This window comes from Ranitomeya variabilis, chromosome 2 (genome assembly GCF_051348905.1).
Source record: "Ranitomeya variabilis isolate aRanVar5 chromosome 2, aRanVar5.hap1, whole genome shotgun sequence".
Classification (NCBI taxonomy): Eukaryota; Metazoa; Chordata; class Amphibia; order Anura; family Dendrobatidae; genus Ranitomeya; species Ranitomeya variabilis.
Genome location: NC_135233.1, coordinates 908305780 through 908321871, shown reverse-complemented (window position 1 = coordinate 908321871; position 16092 = coordinate 908305780). Strand labels below are relative to the sequence as shown.

Genomic DNA, 16092 nt, shown 5'->3' with positions numbered 1-16092 from the left:
GGACTACTGAATTGTAACTATGAAGTGTTAATAAATGGTCATTTGCATTAAAAAAAAATGTTTCAAAAGAATTTATGTTCCAGTTGTAATGGAAAGAACAATATAGGCCACGTGTCACTGGAATATTAGCATCCCTTTACTCATGGAGCACAAGGGACTGCTGTGAAACCCATGCTGAAATAACAAGAAAATCCATTGTATACCAACTGCAATCTGTGCAGCCTTTAAATAAAAGTGCGAGAGCGGGTTCTAATGTCACGGCCCTTTGTTCTGCACATAACACACGCCAAGTCTTTCCAGCTCTATTGTTAACAACTTTATTCTGTAAACTGCTCAGCCAAGTCTTTATATGATCCAAAATAAAATTATATATTTTCAGTTACTAGAAAGGTACCTCAGATTTGGTGAGGCAGCCAGTAAAGAGCAACCAAATCCAACAATTGTGTGGTATTACTTTAGAATCATAGAATGTTAGAGTTGGAAGGGACCTCCTGGGTCATCCGGTCCAATCCCGTGCTCAATGCAGGATTCACTAAACCATCCCAGACAGATGTCTGTCCAGCCTCTGTTTGAAGACTTCCATTGAATGAGAACTCACCACCTCTCGTGGCAGTCTGTTCCACTCATTGATCACCCTCACTGTCAAAAAGTTTTTTCTAATATCTACTCTCTGTCTCCTCCCTTTTAGTTTCATTCAATTTCTTCTCGAGTTTCCATGTGCAAATGAGAATAAGATATGGACCATTTTCAATAACGTTGTCTATGGGACTGACAGTGGTAACAGAGTACAGCACTCTGCTCTTTCCGCCAGCTCCACTGACATGAAAGAAGCTGCTGTGGCCATCTGTAGCCAGGCTGTGCCATTCGATTTTGACTACAGTGAGGAGAAACCGGAGATAAGGACACCCATTCTTGTAATACTTGGCCCCACTGTTGAGACCCTATCGATGAGATATTTATCATCTCTCTTGAGATAAGGTAAGAAATGGCTTTTAAGGAACATTCGAGTGTCGCTGACGTAAATGATGGAAATCCAATTACTAATTAAAGTCGGCCCGAACCTGAAGAGGAACCAGTCAACAGTCTAATGTGTACGAGATGTCTGGACACTCCCCTGATGTTGGACGAAAGACCAGCCAGGTATGTTAGATTTCTATATCCCGGATCCTTTTGTGCTCACAGAAGATAAGCCAAGGTTAGCAATGTCTGGCAGCGGCTCACTCCCCTCTCTATAATGAGAACACATGCATTCTTAGCCAAACTGCATGCGTGTTGAGGAAAGGAGGCACAAGCGGAACAGTTGCTATCTAATCTAAGTGGCACATTAAAAAGCATCACAACCCCATCATTCTAGCGATTAACGAATGTTCCAGGTCACAAGCCTCCAAGGATGACATTGTAAGAATGAGGTAAAGATAATTAAATTTGAACCTTCACCTTAAACTCTATTCAATTCCTCTTTTCTCAGTTTTCAGCATCTGAAATTACTAAATGTCATTATTTATTTTTTTTCAATAAATTTAGCAAAATGTTTTAGGAAAAAGCAAACTTAACACCACAATCATCATTCTTTCGAGGGTATATTTTTTTTTAGATCATCTTCAAAGTATTCGCAGAGGTATCTCACCTTGTAAACTTGTCCATAAGTTCCATTTCCAACAAGTTCTACCAGTTCAAATATTCCTGCAGGATCCTAAGGAAAACATAAAAAGAAGTTGAAGAAAGCACTTTAAATACACAGGTGCTAAGAATAGAAGCTTAATGTCTAAACAACCCCAGGCGTACTGCTCATTGTAACAAGCCACATTTACGCAGATACACGGTGCTCTAAACTCTGTGGTCGAATCATACACTCCTCTACAAGCATGGACCCCACGTCATCCCATAGGACGAAATTCAGGCACAAAGTGCATTAATTAGACCAATATTTTGCTAATACCTAAAGGCTACAATAAATTTTCAACCATTATATTTAATGTGAGCTGTGTTACCCCAGAAGGTCTGCACGACGGCGGTAGACAATTTTGTTACTTTAATAAACGCATTGGAAAAAATATATATAATTTTGTCTGCAAATTTTTCATACATGAAAATCACTAATGGTAAAAACTGACACAGTGACAAGAACCTGGTGAACATAGATCTGTTTTTGCAAGTATGACGTCTGAATGAGGCCTTAAAGCCCATTACACCGCATGATCAAGTGAGCAGCTGCAGAATAGAATTTCATTTTCTACTTGAAACCATGCTTCCAGAAATCCTGACAAACATAATTCAAATGATACTTACTTGAACATTACTTCTATATCTGCATGGGGAATAACATTTTTTGGAGGCAATAGGTTCTCTTTAAGTCATATTTAAGGTACATGCAACGCTTTGCGCTGACTTGCCATGAGCCAGGATAGTCAAGAGGTCTGGAATCAGTACCAAGTACCAAGAGAGCTCGTAACAGACAAAGGGAAAAGACAACTGTAGTCAGCTCACAGTCCGAGGTCAGAGTATCAGGAATTTAGCAGATCAAGACGAAGGGGTAAGTCAAACGGATGGTCAAAGGTAAATCCAAGAACGGCAACAGAAATCAGAACACAACTCAGAACAGAACAAACACACTCACCAGAGCAAATCTACAACTGGAAATGGTATTACCATTGTCAGAGTGCCAAATAGCTCTGTAATCACCCAGAATGGATGACACCTGAAAGAGATCCCATAGACCCAGCCAGATAGGACGGCTGAGCTCTCATTCACAATACTCACATCTCTGCCTCAGATTGTTTCGTTGAGCCATCACTGACAATCCTGACCACTCAGCAAGTCCTTGACCCCATAGGGCGGCAGAGCTGTCCTTCACATCGTCCATAGGACACTGTGAGTGGTGGAATTGTAACAGTATTGAAATAAGGCACATATAGAGACAGATTTAAAAGAACCACCAAATGTCTATTGAAGATAGGCTTGTCAGTATAATAAATTCATTGGGCCACGTGGATGGGTTAAAACTAGTTGTTCAAAACTTCTTGTGCAGTGTAGAATAAACTAACTGAACAGTGTGTGCCAAGGACCACAGGCCCAATTTTTATCTGAGGTAGTCTGGATGTCTGAGACATCCCTAAGAAATGAACAAAGGGGTATTCCAATCTAAGCAATCATTATCTAACCGCTGAATAGTGGTGTGGGCCTGGGTCCCACTGATCGCCAGAACAGCGGGCTTGTGTCTACTATTCTCCCTTGGGCACAAGACTGTGCCCACTAGATGAAAGGATTGTCAGGATGCAAGATCAATGGCATTTACAAACATCTGCATGAGTGCCAAAGATGTGAATGAGAAGGCTTCATGAATGTAAGACCTGCCGATCCTCCTCAACTCTTTACGGTAGCCAACCTGTTTTTAAGGGAAGATCTGGGACACAAGTACCAAGTTCTAACGATTAGTGAAGGTCCCAAACAAATCACTTATTTAGTGATAAGTAATGAACTGGATCAAATCCATGGAAAATTTACAGAAACCAGCCAACAAAGATAGTAATGCTCATCTGTGTGCATCCCTTATGTGGGCTTAAAGTTAAAGGGGTTGTCCACTGCTTGGACAACCCCTCCTTAATCCATATTTTTGCCCCGATAACATAAAAAAAAAATCTATACTCACCTCCTGTGCTGGCGTTGTTCTAGCGGTGTCCGCACTCGCGGTTTCAGGGCTGTTGTTGTGACATCTGACCCAGCATTCGGACAAATCGAATATAAAGAGGAAGTCTGGTCTTCAGCTGCTCTCTCACTTCCTCTTTCATGTTCGATTCCACAGCAGGCGGGGAAAGTGATACCAGCACTGATTGAGCGGTGGGGTCACGTGTCACAACAATCGCATGGGAGTCCCGGGAAGAGTGAGCATCAACACCACGGGAACGGCGTAGGCACAGGAGGAAAGTATAAGCTTTATTTATTTAGTCGGGGCCAAGCATGGGGTATGAGAAGGGGTTGTCATAATAGTGGACAACTTCTTTAAACGTTACCACAGGGAGATGAGCGAACAACAACCACGGTATGTGCTTATACAATACAAGCAAGGGAAACACAGACCAGCACAGCCTAATAATCGAGGATCTGTGCCATATACCACAAAAAAAAGCATACATTGGGAACAAAGGAAGAAAACGGATATAAAACAGGCACTAGTAAGCCTAAAATATCACAAACAACCTGAATTATGAAAAACATATTTTTTTATTATAAGTTAACAGACAGGCATACAAACAGTGTACTTTCTGATATTGCTACCGCTTTTTTTTTTTTTTTTTTTATTTAGTCCCATACATAAACCTAGTAGAAGCTGCCAGAAGAATGGACAGGTCACTCCTCTTGGCAGATTAATGGCTTTCAAAGCCTGAAGCGGTTATAAAGTATTGAAAATAGATAGAACATATGCATAGCAAAACTACTTCACTTGCATATGTTCACCTTTTTTTTTTTTTTAAATATAAATTTTTCAGACGTTGTGTACACATACGCCAAGTGGCACAATCTCTCCAGATTATTTAATATATATATATATATATATATATATATATATATATATATATATATATATATATATATATATATATATATATATATATATATATATATATATTTATTTGTCAGAAGTGTTTCATTACTCCTACCGAGCCCTGATAGTCCAAGAAAAATCGCACTACAAGTGGTCACCTAAGAAAAAGAAAATGCAGCCCAGATATGAAAGTCTTATTAAACAAACCTTACAGGACATGCAAGGACTAAACTTTTTTTTTTTTTCTTTTAAGGGGGGGGGGGGGGGAATCAGAGACTTGGAATGTGCTCCTACTGTCTCCTTCCCCACCACCCTGTAGAATGGAGGGTCCTCGCCCCTCTTTATCAGTCTGTCATTGTTAGTTTGCTCACTGCGATCTCTGTAATTTGTATGTAACCCCTTCTCATGTACAGCACCATGGTATCAATGGTGCTATATAAATAAATAATCAAAGTCGAATTTGAACCCCAGAAAATTTTAAGTAAAATCATATGTTTTTATATTGCCCATAATTAGGCAGATCATGGCTAATTATTAGGATTATGATTGATTCCTTTTTATTATACCTTCAATGAACAAGCCAAGTTATTTCTAAGCTGCCAGGAAAATAAAGCCTCCGTGGAGGGGCTCGACAGCATCTTCCATGTTTACTTTCTTAATCAGTATACATTTTTCATTCTTTTAAAATCTCATTAGTTATCTGATATTTCACACAGCCCCAGCTTGTGGCCCACAAGGAGCAATTCATTAGGCAATGCTAACTTTAGCCAGAGCCCTTCCCCAGCGCCTACTAATGCTGAAGTCATTGATCTTCATATGGCAAAATCATCGTGTGTTGGCCACTCTATACATATTTTTGTGTCTAAGGAAGTTGTTTATTATGGGCTTTTTATATATATAGGTCTTAATGGAAAAGTTGCATCCAAAACCATGCTTCTGACAAGGAAACAATGCCAAATGACTAAACTATGTATGGAAACATTGGAACTGGGCTGCAGAAAAATGTCAGCAGGTGCCGTGGACTGACAAGTCAAAGTATGAAATATTTGGATGTAAGAGAAGGCAGTTTCCTTGCTGAAGGGTTGGAGAACAGTACAATAATATCTGCAGGCAACTGTGAAACCTAGTGGAGGTGCCTTGCAAGTTAAGGCTGCATTTAAGCATATGGAGCTGGGGATTGGTTACGATTAATGGTCTCCACAATGCTGAGAAATACAGAAAGATAATCATCCATCTTGCAAAACCATCAAATAAGCATCTGATTGGCTCCAAATTTACTCTGCAGCAGGACAACGACCCCAAACATACAGCCACTGTCATTAATCCGTTCACGACATTTAGCATAAGTTTACATCACGATTGGATAGGGGTTCCTGCAAAATTATGTAAATTGACGTCATGGCGATCATGAAGATACAGGAGCTGTGCCCAAACGATCACCACCGGGAGGTCAGCGTAAGTTATAGCTAAGCTCCAGTTATCACTGCCAGAAGTGATGCCTGCACCAACCTGGGCCATTTAACCCCCTAAATGCCATGATCGATTGCAAATACAGCAATTAGAAGGCTGGGAGAGGAAGGGGGCTCCCTCTCACTTCAGATCGGCAACCCCATGACATCATTGCCATGGCAACCCGAGATCAGCTAAGGCACGCCTGTTAGACCACACTGAGAGCAGGGTCTAAGAGGCTTCTTACAGTGCAGCACTGATGGGTATGATGCATTGCAAGTACAGATGAGCGAACACAAACTTAAAGGTTTGGGGTTTGCAGCGAACAGTTAGTGTCTAGTGATAAACTCTGAACACGGACTTCTCCCAGAAGTCTATTTTAACGCTCAGAGTATCGCCAAATAAAGGTGGAAAAGAAAATGCAATCAAAAAGACAAATATAAATAAAAATGATATAGCTGAAAAGGCCATCTTTTCCAGCAAAAAATAAGGACTGCCATACAGCTCCATCAGCGAAGAAATAAAAAAGTTATAGCTCTCAGAATAAAGCGATGCAAAAGCAATTCTTTTTTCAATAAAATAGTTTGTGTAATATCAGCAAAACATGAAAGAAAAGAAAAAATCCGGAATTACTGGCTCTTGTTAATTCCGTCTCCCAAAAATTGTGAAATGTGATGTGGTTGCGAGAAAAATTGATTTTGTAAATTTTGTTGGAAAATTCAGAAATTGCTAATCAAACTTTTAACCCTACTAACTTTGTAACAAAACAAAAGAATTATGCAGTTGTAAAGTAAACATTTTGTGTGGCATAGCTCTCTGGTTTAAGGGCATAAAAATTAAAAGTTTGAAAATTGCAAAACGTTCAAAGTTCTTGCTAAAATTCCGATATTTTTACAAGTAAATACAAAATATATTGGCCTAAATTTATCACTACCATGAAGTACAATGTGTCGCGATAAAACAATCTCAGAATAACTGGCATACGTTGAAGCGTTTACCACATAAATTCGGGTTAGAATTGTAAAATTTGGCCTGGTCAGGAAGGTGAAAACAAGCTTGGGGGTGAAGAGGTTAAGAACTTTCTTCAGCATAAAGAACAAGGAGTCGTAGAAATGATGATATGGCCCCCATAGAGACTGATCATATCATCAAGTCTGTCTGGGATAACATGAAGGAACAGAAAGATCCACACAAGCCTCATACCAAAAATCTGTCGTTAGTTCTCAAAAATATTTGGAATAACCTCACTGTCAGGTTCCTTTAAAAATTGAGCACAAGTGTACCTAGAAATGACGCTGTTTTGAAGACCGGTCACACCAGATATGGAGTTAGATTTATCTTCCGCAAATTTTAAATTTAGTTAATTGTTAAAAATAAAACTACAGGGTGGGCCATTTATATGGATACATCTGGGTGGGCCATGTATAGAGATACATCCAAAATGGCCACCACGGTCACCACCCATCTTGAAAAGTTTTCCCCCTCCCATATACTAATGTGCCACAAACAGGAAGTTGATATCACCAACCATTCCCATTTTATTTAGGTGTATCCATATAGATGGCCCACCCAGGTGTATCCCCATATACGGCCCACCCTGTATAACGCATGCATCACCGCCGTTCCTGGCTCAGAAACCGGCGAATCCTCGCAGCGCACAGTGTGTGTGCTGGGGGGATTCATAAGTCTGCCCCCTTTAAGGCCAATCATATACATCTATTTATACCTTCAGCTCAGACATATCATTCACATTTTTTGTTTGCTTGTAAATGCCAATTTTTGCAATAGTGAGCCAAGATTCCCAATGTAAGTAGCTAGCCATTTCTCTAAACTCACAAGTCTGGATGCATTTACTCATTTTCACGGAAGAATCCATGCAGAAAACAGCGTGCACACATCTCCAGCTCTGCGATTCCGGTGTTACCAAAGCAACTGTAAATTGTCCCTAAAGGATAAGGAAAAAGGATTGGGGAATGGGGAATGACAGTTTTGGTAATCACTGCCGTAGACTTCCAAGAAATGCACAGGTGCATTAGCAAGCATCTCCATGTTTAAAAAGCAACTATCAATATTTATGACCTTTTACGTACATATGGAATGAAATGAATAAATTATAGGAGGTAATGGAAGTTCGTGCAAAACGAAGAACAGTCACCAGTGGGAAAAACATGTTACTAAGACATTAGTCCAAGCTACAAAACACATTTTGGCGCTTAAGATTTACAGAATTCAATACACTGCGCATTTAACACTATGGTGCCATGATAAGCAATCACACATTAGCCAGTAATTCTCTGGATGGATTCATGAAAATAACTGACAACATGATTCACTACACGTGTTTTGTCTGACAACTTACTGAACCGTTGTCATACTCATTGTCACATTGCTTTGTGCTCTCATGACAAATGAGCCACTAAATATGCGGCCAGAAACTGGCAATACTGTACAACGACTAATTTTTTTTTCTCCTGTGATTCATAAGTACACAATGGCATTATTGTCAAACCAGCAATAGTAAGATTATTTAAAGAAGGTCTGTCACCTCTTGGAATACTTCATGGAAGAAAAGGAGACCAAATATAAAACCTCTCTCAATTACAAACAATTGGGAAAACTTTAAACTAATTTAGTGATGAAAGGTCTGGCCCCTTAAGGCCCCGTCTCACTAAGCGATTTACCAACGATCACGACCAGCGATACGACCTGGCCGTGATCGTTGGTAAGTCGTTGTGTGGTCGCTGGGGAGCTGTCACACAGACAGCTCTCTCCAGCGACCAACGATCAGGGGAACGACTTCGGCATCGTTGAAACTGTCTTCAACGATGCCGAAGTCCCCCTGCAGCACCCGGGTAACCAGGGTAAACATCGGGTTACTAAGCGCAGGGCCGCGCTTAGTAACCCGATGTTTACCCTGGTTACCAAAAAAAACAAACAGTACATACTCGCCTTTCGGTGTCCAGGTCCCTTGCCGTCTGCTTCCTGCTCTGACTGAGATCCGGCCGTACAGTGAGAGCAGATCACAGCGGTGACGTCACTGCTGTGCTCTCACTTCTCACTGTACGGCCGGCAGTCAGTGAGAGCAGGAAGCAGACGGCAAGGGACCTGGACACCGAAAGGCGAGTATGTACTGTTTGTTTTTTTTGGTAACCAGGGTAAACATCGGGTTACTAAGCGCGGCCCTGCGCTTAGTAACCCGATGTTTACCCTGGTTACCAGTGAAGACATCGCTGGATCGGTGTCACACACACCGATTCAGCGATGTCAGCGGGGCCTCAACGACCAAAAAAAGGTCCAGGCCATTCCGACACGACCAGCGATCTCGCAGCAGGGGCCTGATCGCTGGTACGTGTCACACATAGCGAGATCGCTATGGAGGTCGCTGTTGCGTCACAAAACTTGTGACTCAGCAGCGATCTCGCTAGCGATCTCGCTATGTGAGACGGGGCCTTTAAGAAAGGGAGTCTGCAGCAGGCTCTCCACAGTCTCTCCAATCTGGTAGCTAAGTGAGACTTCCTGCTTCTGAGCTGGGAGATACCACTGTGCGTATGGGGGGGGGGAGGTGGCAGTGTGCAGCATGGAAACACAGAGGAGAGCTGTGCTGTTATCTCACTTTATGAGATGAAGTATAAGACGCAAGATAAGATGGATTGCTGTATATTATCAGGGGAAGAAGGAGGCAAGAAGCCGCAACAAGGATACATCCTGTCACAGCCTTCTCTTCAGTGTGTTGTGGCTGAGGGGGTCTGTGCATGGTACGTAGTCAGAGACTCAACATTAACCCTTACAAGCATCTACATCCTCACTACAATTTTAATTCTTACCAAGCAGCTGTATCCTCCTCTATTAGGATGCATGGCCATCTTATTACATGGCTGATAAAAATTTGACTTCAGAATATTATCTTTTTACTGATTGACATTTTACAGATTCACCACCAATATTTACTTCCCAGATTTTGAAATCTCACCTGATTTTTTGCGCTCTCTGGTAAAACCTGCGTCCCTGTAATACTAAGGGAAAATCTGATTGGGTAATAACAAATATTTGAGAAAAGTCCTATAACTTCATCTACAGTCATCATTTACATTTTTTTCATAACCAATAGGTACTTTCACTTACAGATAACCATGCAATTCAACAAGATTTTTTAAATTTCTAAGGATTTCCATAATTGCAGAAAAAAAATATATAAATTATGTCATACATGTCTAGAAGATGACAAAATCTGGGCAGGTGGCAGATCACAGCTCGTCTGCAAAATAGGAAAGTCCATCAGCCCCCATTCTACACATACCTGAGATATAAGCCACATCCCTCGTTTCTCCCATCCTAATTCCCCAGAGATAAATAGCAGTTCCAGAACATGCTCATTGTGCAAGAGGAGAGAATGTGCATGAGTGTTGACTACCTGTCTAAGGGCTCGATGGCCCTCTGCCTCCTACAGTATAAAACACAAGTTGCAATGAATGCAAATACAGTTTGTTAATGTGATGTAAAAGGGTTTGTAGACTCATTGCTTCTGATATTTAGCGCATCTGACAAGGTGTCATATGATTTGCCAAATAGTGCAACGTTATGTCCAGAAATGCCATGCCCCAGTGCTCCCATGAAGCCCCGAGATGTCTACTGGATACTCCGTGCTAATTGTTGTCCCACACAGATGAAGCCACCAGGCTCTCTCCACTGAGTGAATTCTGCATTTAGGAATGTGTATTGGGGAGTGTTGCAGCACATGTAGTATTCTAAGGTCATTTTAATTAACCCCTTAGTGACGGAGCCAAATTTTTGAAATCTGACCAGTGTCACTTTAAGTGGTAATAACTCTGCAACGCTTCAACAAATCCCAGTGATTTTGAGACTGTTTTTTTCATGACACATTATACTTTATGATAACGGTAAATTTAGGTCAATATGTTTTGTATTTATTTATAAAAAATATCAAAAATTTTAGAAAAATGTTAAAAAATTTGCAATTTTCGAAATTTGAATGTTTATCCCTTTAATCCAGATGGTCATACCACAGCAAACCATTAATAAATAACATTCCCACATGTCGGCTTTACATCAGGACCATTTGTAAAATGTTATTTTATTTTGTTAGCATTTTAGGAGGTTTAAAAACATACCAGCAATTTTTCATTTTTCCAAGGAAATTTACTAAATTTATTTTTTTAGGGACTTATCCATGTTTGAAGTGACTTTAGGGGTCTCATATATTGGGAAACCCCAAACGTGATACTATTTTAAAAACAACACCCCCTGACATATCGAAAACTGCTATCAGGTAGTTTATTAACCCTTCAGGTGCTTTACAGGAATTCGTGCAAAGTGACATGACAGAAATGAAAATGTGTATTTTTACCACCTAAATGCCTCTAACTTCTGAACAGATTACTACAACCGTCAGACTCTAAGGCCGCTATTTGGTCATGAATTGCCATGACAAACATCAGGACCACAAAATAATGATCTGAGGGCACCAATTTGGATAAAGAGGAAGCCCCCACATTCTGTTAACCATTTATAATGATGTAGTCACTATTGACGGCAGCATCTAAGGGGTTAAACAGATTTGGATGGTGCAATCAGTGATCGTGGCTGATACAGCAAGTTGTCAGCTATAGTGTACAGCTGACAGCTGCTGGATTGTCACATGTATGGGGAGGCTATTCTCTTATATCTCAGGTCAGTTAAAAGACGTATTGGCTGTCATTAAGGGGTTAAACTTACTCTGGGTGCCATTGATAGCGGGATACTACTCCAGCCCTTAATCTTAGAATGCAAGTAGGCTGAAAGTGGCATTAAATGGAGCTGTGGGTATTCTGTCAGATTTGGAGACCGAGAACCCCAAATATGTGATGGTCCATGGTTCTCTCAGTAGTGATTTCCCTGACACTGGTGATGTTCCATGGTTCTCTCGGTAGTGATTTCCCTGACACTGGTGATGGTCCATGGTTCTCTCGGTAGTGATTTCCCTGACACTGGTGATGGTCCATGGTTCTCTCGGTAGTGATTTCCCTGACACTGGTGATGGTCCATGGTTCTCTCGGTAGTGATTTCCCTGACACTGGTGATGGTCCGTGGTTCTCTCGGTAGTGATTTCCCTGACACTGGTGATGGTCCGTGGTTCTCTCGGTAGTGATTTCCCTGACACTGATGATGATCCGTGGTTCTCTCGGTAGTGATTTCCCTGACACTGGTGATGGTCCGTGGTTCTCTCGGTAGTGATTTCCCTGACACTGGTGATGGTCCATGGTTCTCTCGGTAGTGATGTCCCTGACACTGGTGATGGTCAATGGTTCTCTCGGTAGTGATGTCCCTGACACTGGTGATGGTCCATGGTTCTCTCGGTAGTGATTTCCCTGACACTGGTGATGGTCCGTGGTTCTCTCGGTAGTGATTTCCCTGACACTGGTGATGGTCCGTGGTTCTCTCGGTAGTGATTTCCCTGACACTGGTGATGGTCCGTGGTTCTCTCGTTAGTGATTTCCCTGACACTGGTGATGGTCCGTGGTTCTCTCGGTAGTGATTTCCCCGACACTGGTGATGGTCCGTGGTTCTCTCGGTAGTGATTTCCCCGACACTGGTGATGGTCCGTGGTTCTCTCGGTAGTGATTTCCCTGACACTGGTGATGGTCCATGGTTCTCTCGGTAGTGATTTCCCTGACACTGGTGATGGTCCGTGGTTCTCTCGGTAGTGATTTCCCTGACACTGGTGATGGTCCGTGGTTCTCTCGGTAGTGATTTCCCTGACACTGGTGATGGTCCGTGGTTCTCTCGGTAGTGATTTCCCTGACACTGGTGATGGTCCGTGGTTCTCTCGGTAGTGATTTCCCTGACACTGGTGATGGTCCGTGGTTCTCTCGGTAGTGATTTCCCTGACACTGGTGATGGTCCATGGTTCTCTCGGTAGTGATGTCCCTGACACTGGTGATGGTCAATGGTTCTCTCGGTAGTGATGTCCCTGACACTGGTGATGGTCAATGGTTCTCTCGGTAGTGATGTCCCTGACACTGGTGATGGTCCATGGTTCTCTCGGTAGTGATTTCCCTGACACTGGTGATGGTCCATGGTTCTCTCGGTAGTGATTTCCCTGACACTGGTGATGGTCCATGGTTCTCTCGGTAGTGATTTCCCTGACACTGGTGATGGTCCATGGTTCTCTCGGTAGTGATTTCCCTGACACTGGTGATGGTCCATGGTTCTCTCGGTAGTGATGTCCCTGACACTGGTGATGGTCAATGGTTCTCTCGGTAGTGATGTCCTTGACACTGGTGATGGTCCATGGTTCTCTCGGTAGTGATTTCCCTGACACTGGTGATGGTCCATGGTTCTCTCGGTAGTGATTTTCCTGACACTGGTGATGGTCCATGGTTCTCTCGGTAGTGATTTCCCTGACACTGGTGATGGTCCATGGTTCTCTCGGTAGAGATTTCCCTGACACTGGTGATGGTCCATGGTTCTCTCGGTAGTGATGTCCCTGACACTGGTGATGGTCAATGGTTCTCTCGGTAGTGATGTCCCTGACACTGGTGATGGTCCATGGTTCTCTCGGTAGTGATTTCCCTGACACTGGTGATGGTCCATGGTTCTCTCGGTAGTGATTTTCCTGACACTGGTGATGGTCCATGGTTCTCTCGGTAGTGATTTCCCTGACACTGGTGATGGTCCATGGTTCTCTCGGTAGTGATTTCCCTGACACTGATCAAGAAGGAGCTGTCTGGGCAACCCCTTTAAAGAAGCCCTCCTCCCATCAAAGTTTTTATCCTCTTAATATAATGCAATCATCATATTATATAGCACTGTGTACTTACAACTGCTCATTCTGCTCTTCTACCCAGTTTGTCTCTTTTCTATTAGGTCTATGACATCACATGATTAAAAACTGACTAGCTGAATGATTCCCAGCTCTTTTTAGACACAAGAAGCCAATTTTATCAGCTGGATTTAGAAACAGGAGGTACATTTTCTCTGCACAAGTCATAAATCACTGCAAAAGTCAATGAAAAAGGGAGGAGCAGAGCAGGGGAATGAGTCATCCAGGAACAAGAAACTTCCTGTTTCTACATAGAGCATAGAAAAGAGAAGAAATAACTGATTAGAAAGGCAAAATTAGCAATTTCTAAGTACACATGATGATTGCAATATATTAAGGGGATATAAACTTTGTTACCCTGCCTGTTTTATCTACAGAGCTGTCATTCAAGCACTAAGCTACACCCTTGGTCATAATGTGAAGAACCTTGATGACATTCAAATATTGACTTCCAGGTTTGGAAATATAGTCTTCCAGCTAGCTGTCAATGTCAAACACATCAGAATTTATTTTATGTGAGTAGTCAAAAGAAAAATACCAAATTAGCCGAAAAGAAAAAAAGTTTAAAAAGGTAAATCATTTTCCTACACCGTTTTAATGGATTTTTATGTATTTTGCATTGTATATCTGTGCACATTAATGATGGAAACAACGAAAAGCCAGTAGCCAGTTCTGTCAATGGTCTTATCCTGCAAGGAAAGAAAGTCATCGCAATTATTGATGAGCGAACGTGCTTGGATTAGGTGTTATCGGAGCATGCTCAGGTGCTATCCGAGTGTCTTCAGTGTGCTCGAAAAATATGTTTGAGTCCCTGCGGCTGCATGTCTCACGGCTCTTAGGTATTCCCGCATGTGTTGTGCCTGTCGAACAGCCACGAGACCACGGGGACTCAAACATATTTTTCGAGCACGCCGAAGATGCTTGGTTAGCACCCGATCACGTTCGCTCATCACTATTCGTAATGTGATAACTCAGCACACTGATTATGAAGAGCTACTGGCCTGATTTCTCTGGCTATAAAGTCACTACGCTGAGTGAGCACTACACTCTACAGCTATGTAGCTCAGAAGGAGAATGAATAACTTATAAAGCTTTGCTTTCCGTTATAAATTATGCCGCTGAGTACCACTTCTGTCAAGGGTAAAAATAGAGCAGGCTCTGCTAGGATTGTATCCTTTCCACTTACTTGCACATGTTTTAAGTAACTTCAGAGGTGATTTCGGGTAATGAGGCGACTGTCCGCTCTCTAAAGTGAGTTCGGACAAGTTATATCAACTCACTGCTGAAAACATTCCCAAAAAACACGAACCATGAAGGGCCAATATTAAATGGTTTTACTCTGAATATGTCCTGAAATACAAGAACAAGGTTTTATTTTTTTGCTTTTTAAAAACCTCAAATAGTTTTATCTACAGAGGGAATCTGTATAAAAAAACCACCATGTTCCCAAAGTTGCAACTCAACTTTATTTCGATTACCTACATCATTAGATTTGTGACATGCCACTTCTTCCCAATTCTGATAATAAAAAAATTCCAGAATGTGTACCATAATTCAATTTATATTTCTAATGTTATTCTATGGGGCAATGCAGATGAGCAATTTTTTTTTTTTCACTGACAATCTGTATGTGAAAAAAAAAAATTACAGCCTGCACTGGTTTCTTCCGGGTGTCGGACTCACTCATTCAAGTCTATGGGGGAGTGAAAAAAATAAATTGTCATACAGAGCCAAAGAGTGACATACGACTTTTATGGATACATTGTAATTCTGTAACATAGGAAACTAATAACTGGTGATGTTAGAAAAAAGAAAAAGGATTGCATATAGACTGCACACGGATGACAAGTGAGAAAAAAAAAGTCTGCGTTTTCTGGATGTAAATAACGATTTTTTTTATAAGCGCATATGAAATTAAAGGGCATTTACACTGCAAGGCAATTGTGAACAAACATTGTTAAAAACACTGGTTTCACGATTACCTTCCCATGTGAACAAGCTGGTGATCATCTGATGAACAAGCAAAATGCTCGTTGGGTGCGATGATCTTTTGTGCAGCGTTCTCAGTGGGGCATCGTCCTGTGTAAACAGGAGTCACACTGACGAAAACAATGGCAGCCTGTGCACTGAGCGATCGACTACAGACTGATTACATGCTCTCTAAACACCGCCAATTGGTAAATTTTACTTATCGGCGGTCATACCATATCGCCACTGGTCTATGTAAACTAATCCTTAGCCTCAAAGGGGCTGTCCCAAGAAAACATTACTTGAAACTCAA

The 16092-nt window shown here is 41.6% G+C and overlaps 1 protein-coding gene across 10 annotated transcripts in view; it reads right to left on the bottom strand.

Moving 5' to 3' along the window:
- The window catches only part of TNIK (TRAF2 and NCK interacting kinase), a 342780-nt gene that overhangs the window by 283343 nt on the left and 43345 nt on the right, over positions 1-16092 (bottom strand). For all 10 annotated transcript variants that reach the window (XM_077290529.1, XM_077290531.1, XM_077290534.1 and 7 more), the window contains exon 2: positions 1628-1693. In XM_077290529.1, coding sequence (XP_077146644.1) covers positions 1628-1693 — 66 coding nt within the window. The remainder of the gene's footprint in view (positions 1-1627; positions 1694-16092) is intronic.